This window comes from Camelina sativa, chromosome 7 (assembly GCF_000633955.1).
Source record: "Camelina sativa cultivar DH55 chromosome 7, Cs, whole genome shotgun sequence".
In the NCBI taxonomy this organism is placed as follows: domain Eukaryota; kingdom Viridiplantae; phylum Streptophyta; class Magnoliopsida; order Brassicales; family Brassicaceae; genus Camelina; species Camelina sativa.
Genome location: NC_025691.1, coordinates 3,296,396 through 3,303,553, shown reverse-complemented (window position 1 = coordinate 3,303,553; position 7,158 = coordinate 3,296,396). Strand labels below are relative to the sequence as shown.

The 7,158-nt window shown below is 38.9% G+C and overlaps 1 protein-coding gene across 1 annotated transcript in view; it reads right to left on the bottom strand.

Moving 5' to 3' along the window:
* LOC104700127 (myosin-10-like) overlaps nt 3,595–7,158 on the bottom strand; it is an 8,299-nt gene continuing 4,735 nt past the window's right edge. Inside the window, exons 14-28 of the mRNA XM_010415596.2 lie at nt 6,958–7,097; nt 6,726–6,840; nt 6,620–6,640; nt 6,445–6,522; nt 6,188–6,358; nt 5,825–5,977; nt 5,557–5,733; nt 5,100–5,453; nt 4,940–5,010; nt 4,746–4,842; nt 4,603–4,659; nt 4,438–4,494; nt 4,265–4,345; nt 4,104–4,180; nt 3,595–4,018 (exon numbers count right to left, since the gene is read on the bottom strand). Coding sequence (XP_010413898.2) covers nt 3,904–4,018; nt 4,104–4,180; nt 4,265–4,345; nt 4,438–4,494; nt 4,603–4,659; nt 4,746–4,842; nt 4,940–5,010; nt 5,100–5,453; nt 5,557–5,733; nt 5,825–5,977; nt 6,188–6,358; nt 6,445–6,522; nt 6,620–6,640; nt 6,726–6,840; nt 6,958–7,097 — 1,764 coding nt within the window. The 3' untranslated portion in view covers nt 3,595–3,903. The remainder of the gene's footprint in view (nt 4,019–4,103; nt 4,181–4,264; nt 4,346–4,437; nt 4,495–4,602; nt 4,660–4,745; nt 4,843–4,939; nt 5,011–5,099; nt 5,454–5,556; nt 5,734–5,824; nt 5,978–6,187; nt 6,359–6,444; nt 6,523–6,619; nt 6,641–6,725; nt 6,841–6,957; nt 7,098–7,158) is intronic.

Below are 7,158 nucleotides of genomic sequence, written 5' to 3'. Positions count from 1 at the left end.
AAGAAAAACACTTGGTTCACAATATTTGTTATTGGACAAACACATTTTGTGTATATATATGTAATGCATCAATGCATGCATGTATATTATGTAATGGTTAGAAAAGGGACAAAAAGAAATAGAGTAGACTAGAGGGATGATAAATGCAAACAAACCTCCATAACTGTAATAACTGAAAGGGTATGGGAAGACCCATGTGATCAGATTCACATGTTTCTCTTTGTTTGATTCGCTCTCCCTCCGATCCTTCTCATTGTCACAGACTAGTGACTCAAACTCATCAGGTGTTTTTTTTCACCAATTGTTAATAACTAATTTTTTTTTTTTTTTTCAACAAAAAAATCAACTCATATGAGCCAATTGAAAGGAAAAGAATCTACAAACAAAGCATAAGACAGATACGTACGCGCTTGGTGTGCCACTGAATCCGGACTTACATTTTCATTTCTTGAAATTAGAGACAAAGAAAAAGAAAAAACTCTTCCTTGTCTGTCTTGATATTGTCGAGGTAGGTCTTGAAGGTCGGCCAATCTTGAGGAGAAGACACCATATTCACCAAGTCTGAGCAATCTGTATAAAAAGCCACATCCCTATAGACTGAAAGATCTTTAAGATCTTGAGAAAAGCTAGATGAAGAAGATAATGGTGAAAACCTTTCTTCAACTTAAGAAACGAAGGATTACAGCTACACTCATTTTATATAGACAGTAAGCATAAAGGATAATTGATGAATTGTCATAAACCGACATATGACTAGTTGCAGAAGGCATCTTGTGATAAGAGACACTCATAACAGTTGTTCAGCTTGATTAGGGGAACAGGTTTGACCGTGTTGTTCAGCTTGATTTGGGGAGCAGTACTTGCGTCACAGTTCTGCAGAGATCCTCTGTCTTGATGCAAAGTTTGTGGGACAAACTTAGTGGGCTCTGATTTGGTTGTAAGGCCCACTTCTCTTCCCTTGTTGAGCTCAACTATAGCAGGCCCATTACTGGTTTGAGTAATGCAGAGCAAAACCTCTGTTGTAGTTTGGTTTTGTCTGATATAGACATGTCCAATCATGCACCGCATCACCTAGACAAAGGCTTCAACTTCCGCATGTAATGGAGAAAGACTTCGTCGGAAATTGGCGGCTCCCCTCGTCGTTACTACGTCCAAAGAGGACGAACACGTCCATCCTGCACCTGCAAAGGCATCACCTGCTTTCCACGAACCATCTACAAAACACCGATACCTGGCAAAGACACCATGAAGGTGTCTTATGCCCCCCGACACTGGCGCTCCAAAGGCACTCAGAATGGTGAAAGATTCCTCATCCACATCCTCGGTCTGTGCCTGTAACCACGTAGACGCCTCCCCTAACGCTACCCTAAAGACATCATTCGGTTTTTCCATTTGATTCTAAAAACTCTATCATTCCTCGCCTTCCATATGTACCACATAATCCAAGGGAAAGCTGCTATCTGAGAACCCGGATTTGAAGATCCTAGAAAATGATCCACATTGGCATACAGAGAATCCGTGGGGAAGGATACTGATCCGATAGGCACCTGAGCTAGAGCCCAAGCCTGACGTGCTGGTGGATACCAAAAAATAGCATGATTGATTGTTTCCTCATCATCCCCGCATCTTGCACATCCAGAATCACAATCAGTACCTCTCCGTCGCAAATTTGAGGTGACGAAATACACCCTGATAAAACTTGCCACATAAAATGCCGAATTTTTGGAGGATAGGACACCCTCCAGACCCCCGCTAGAAGAGGAGTAATATCAGACCCATACCGAATGACCTGAGAAGTATGTTGGTTCGCTAAGCGTTCCGTATCATACCCTGATTTCACTGTATCTTTCCCGGTTTTCGTAAAATGCCAACCTAGTGAGTCTTCCGACTGAGAGCTACCCAACGGTAAAGCCACTATCAATGTAACATCGTCCGGAACAAAATGCTCATGGAGAATATCCACATGCCAAGAATTTGTCTGGCGATCGATTAAATGAGAAATTTTTAAAGAAGGGTCCTTAAAAGGTCCCTTGCACAACGCTGGTCTTGGGAATTGAGCCGGTATCCATGGATCAGTCCATATAGAAATGGATTCACCATAACAAACCCGTTTAATAAGCCCTTTGTGTACCAAAGATCTAGCTGAAACTATAATCCGCCACCCATAAGATGGAGAGTATGAACGTATCGGATCCATAGGATTCAAATTCCGGTAATACCTGCCCTTGAAAATCCGAGCAAAAAGAGACTCTGGTGCCTCTATCAGGCGCCACAATTGTTTAGCCAACAAAGCTGAATTAAAATCATCAACATTTCTAAAACCCAATCCACCCAACTGTCTACTACCACATAACTTCTTCTAGGCTAACCAATGTATCCCCCCATATTGGCCTGAACTCCACCAAAACTTCGCCACTGCACTAGTGAGTTTGGACGTAACCGTTTTTGGCAACCGAAAACATGACATAACAAAAGTCGGTACCGCAGTAGCAACGGACTTTATCATCACTTCTTTTCCTCCTCGGGAAAGTTGTTTTGCTGTCCAACCATTTGTGCGGCTCTGAATTCTATCTCGAACAAAGGAGAATTTTTTTGTCTTTGACCCTCCTAAACTCTCAGGTAATCCTAGATAAGAACCCATCCCTCCCAGGTTTGTTATTCCAAGGACCTGCTGCACCTCACTCTTCACCCCTTCAGCGATTGTGTGCCCAAACTGAACCGAAGACTTGTCAAAATTTATTTGTTGTCCCGACACTGCCTCATAACTCTTTAAGATGTCCAAGATAGCACCACACTGATCCTTATCTGCCTTGCAGAAAAATAGGCTATCATTCGCAAACAGCAAGTGCGTAATCGGCGGACATTTATTCGCGACCTTGATCCCTGTTATCCGCTTATCCCACTTAGCCTTACGAATATTCGCAATTAACACCTCCGTGCAGAGGATAAACAAATAGGGAGATAGCGGATCTCCCTGCCGAAACTCTCTCTCCGGGACTATCAAACCATTAAGTTGACCATTCAGCAGAACTTTATATTCAACCGAAGAAACACAAAACAAGATCCAAGATACCCATTTGTCCGCAAAACTCATCTTCCTGAGTAATGCCTCAATAAAACTCTACTCGACCCTATCATACGCCTTGCTCATATTTGTTTTTATAGCCATAAATTTTTTTTTACAGGATGGATTTGTCCTGAGGCCATGAAATATCTCCTGCGCAGTCAGAATGTTATCAGAAATTAGATGGAACAAAAACTAATTGTGTTTCCAAAATAAGTCATGGTAACACTGTTTCCGAAATTAAAAGGTGTTAATAACTAACTTAACTATATAAAAGTTACAAAAATATATATATATAGCAAAGCTTTAAATAGTTTTAAAATACGACAATTGTATTTAATAAAATATCAAAAAGTACTATAAAAATATGTGGTTTTGAGTCACTAACTCATTATCTAGGTTGTCGTTGTTCCATTTCATTTTGACTGATTGTTTTGAAATTTAACTCTAGGAAAGTGCATCCAAACTTAAACAATATCGCAAAGCCAATCATGAATATGTGACCCATTATGGGACTAAAGGTGTCGCCAAATCTCTCAAAAACTAAGGTTACAAAAACTGATTTCTAATGTTTGTTCTACAGAGAAAAGTTTCTTTCCCTATGATGAGTAAATTATTTTGCCTTTGGCTTTAACCTAACCACCACCCTGAACACAATGAACGTGTATAAGAATCAAATTAAAAGAAGAGAACGAGCCCTACACTTGAGCTCGAAATTCCCTCTTAAAGCCTGCCTAGACGACGAAACCGATCGATCAAAAGATTATACACCCGTAAAACTATGCAAAGGACTACTATACAATTTCATTGCAACATATCTAGTCGGACTCAAATAAGTCTCAGTCCTTCAGAAAGTGGAAGTTAGGGTTATCAATGAGTTCCACAGCTGGTTTTATATTGGCAAAGTCTTTTTCTTGCATACAGTTGGAGATTTCATCGGCTTCAAAGGGGATGCTGAGTTTCAAAAACACAATATTCAAGAGGTTATGGTGATGATGTTATGACCAATTTAGAGAAAGTTATTAGTATTCTGAAATACCTGGAATTATTGTCTAACAAGAACGAACGACTGTCTTCGTCTTCATCTGTAATTAGAAGTTTCAAGTTGGAAATCACCTGCACCCCAGATATATGAAGTGAATATAGAGGTTTGGGAAAATGTATTTTGGTTTATTTGAGAAATGTTCAGAGCAAACATACGTCTGGAGATACATTCTGATACTCGTGATCATCAATTTTGCAGAGGGTAGATATTCTATACAATTGCTGAGTACTAAGAGCCTGGAAAGTGAAATAGAGATAGAAATATCAGAAGCATTTTTCAGGCATGTTTTATAATATTATTAAACAAATCCGAAGCAGAGAGTAGTTACTGGGCAGAGGTTAGTTGTAAGATCATCATATGTAATTGTGGACTTCTGTTCTGTAACCTGGAAGAGGAATCCGATGATATATTCAGGAAAAAAAAAAGAGAGAGAGAGGAAAACGTGTTGTAGTGTTAATTAAAGTTGCTGTAATTTGGTTCATAGGAAACAGACCAGGAGCATCACGGCTTGTCTTGTGTGTTTGAGTTCATCCCATGAAGATCCTATATACTGCATTCAGGAGAATTTAATTGACAAGTGAAATCAAGTGATTAAGAGTTTGAAACCGTTCCATTCAATCAAAACAACTGACGTACCTCTTCAGTTGCCTGGCTACACCATGACTCGAGTTCATTTAACCAGGCATTCACTTTCTTGCCCATGATGAATGTGCAGCATTCACGTTCCATAAGGCTGCATTAGTTACATTACAGTTTTATGTTTATTGGCTGATGGTGGATTAGGTGATTTTTACTCCGTTAAGGTTGATGGGGGAATGTAAATAGTTTACCTATTAAAGAGTTGAACGTTGATGTCTTGGAATGTTTGGCTGAAAATCTTCTGAGCAAGAAACAGAGGAACCTGAAAGAAGTAGTTTGTCAGAGTAAAAATTTAGGAGTCAAGAGAAGCAAACACAATCTTGAATCCTAGAATACAAAAAAAGTTCTTACGTAATTTTTCTTCAATGTTCCAAGAAGCCGATTTAAAAGATTTATGACGTCTTGCCAAGTTTCCGTGGGTGAATTCTCTTCAGATGGCTTTGCCGTTGAATTCTCTGCGGATGGACTTGCCTGTGGAATCTCTTCGGATAGCTTTACTTGTGAATTCTCTTCGGATAGCTTTGCCTGTGAGTTCTCTTCAGATGGTTTTTCTTGTGACTTATCTTCAGATGGCTTTGCTGGTGAATTATCTTCAGACAGCTTTGCCAGTGGATTATCTTCAGATGGCTTTTCTGGTGAGTTCTGTTCAGATGACTCAGCAGATAAAGTCTCTGCAGAGGACTCATGTGATAAATCTTTCAGTCCCTGAGCCATTAGTTGAGGACTTATAAGTGAGATGACATTGTCTTGCAGAGATCATGATCCTAACATTTTGATTTATTTTGATGGAAACCATAAATAGGTTTACCTGAATACAGGACGAAAGCACGGGTGCTAGTTCTCTCTTCACATTCTCTTGAAATATTCCATATATAGTTTCAATGTAGGCTGTAAGCTGCTGCTTGAAAAGTAAAGCAGGATATCGAGCATCTACTTGTTGCACTACGTCACCTGAAAGGCTGGCCGAAGAGGTTGAACGGAAACCCTAAAACATATAGAAGTGAAATCTTTAAGCCTTATGGCCATTAGTATGCTTAAGGTATTCTTAGAGTCGATAAACAGGATTTGTTTGTTACCTGTGTCATCCTCCCAAAAAATGAAGTTGGCTGAGGAGGTTTCTTCGGACTTGCACCGGTTGTACTATGGGATTTCAAGCTTCTTTGAAGCAAAAACAGCAGCGTAGATGTATTTGTTAGCCAATAAGCCAAATTGTTATCATCTTCTGGGTTCTGAAAGTAGACAGAACGCAAAGCATGATGACATAAAGTCAACTTTCAATCTAACTCAATTCTAAGCCGTCTCGGGAAAATTATGAAACGATACTTAAGCTTTCATGTTTCATATTTTTTGATTATCTAATAAAGTAGTTTTCACATGTTTCCATTAATACTTTGACCATAAAATATTACAAAGAGACTTATATGTAAACTTCAGGTTACCTCTATAGCTGAACCAAAAATAGGAACAATACGGTCAAAGGCACTAGTTTTCTCTGCTTCGAATAGTTTCCAGTGTATGAGACATTTGTATATTGTTAATGCTGCAACAGGCTTTCCATGGCTGAAACCGACATTTTGTGATACACATTTGAGAAGGACGTCAACATATTCCTGCATCATAACAACGTGACAAAATTAATCAACTAATGCAAACAAGTATCACAATATTATGACTCAAATTTTCGTTAGGCACATACATGAGGTTGTTGTTCAATCTGAGATCGTCTGAAAGACATTGCCCCAAACCTTCTTGATGGTATAGGAGCAAGTGATGCCTGTAAGAAAGAATTTTCTATCACAAGGCTCTAGTAACAAAAAATTGCGAAGATTATTAACTGTATACAAGAACAGTTCATTTAGTTTTTCACGTACATGATGTCCGTTCTCCACTGGCTGCAAGAGGTACGCGGAAAAAAGAGGTCAAGAATTTTCTTGAGAAAGAATATATATAAGAGGAATTTACATAGATAAATCTTACTGGGGGTCTGGAAAATGACACCTGGGGTGACATTTTCTGGGAAGCTGAATTAAACAATGCTTGCTTCCGAAGAATTTTATCTTCTGCTTCCATGTCAGAGACCTTTTCCTCGAGCCTAAACATAATAGTAAATAAGTAATGCATTCGTAGTAGCTGTTGCAAAAGAAAACATCGAGCGAAGAAAAGATAAAAGATTGAAACTTAGGTCAAAAAGAGAATGCAAATCGACAACCTTTGCATAGTTGTTTTTAACTCGATTAGTTTTGTCTCTGCGTCTACAACCTGCTTAAGCCTTTCTTCACAAAGTCTATTTGCTTCCTCGTACTTCTTCTCTGTTTCGTTTATTTTCTTTTCCAACAAATTTACCATATCCTGTGGAATTTCAATAAATTTAATAGAGACATAAGTGTCACATAACCCATTATTTTTCTTG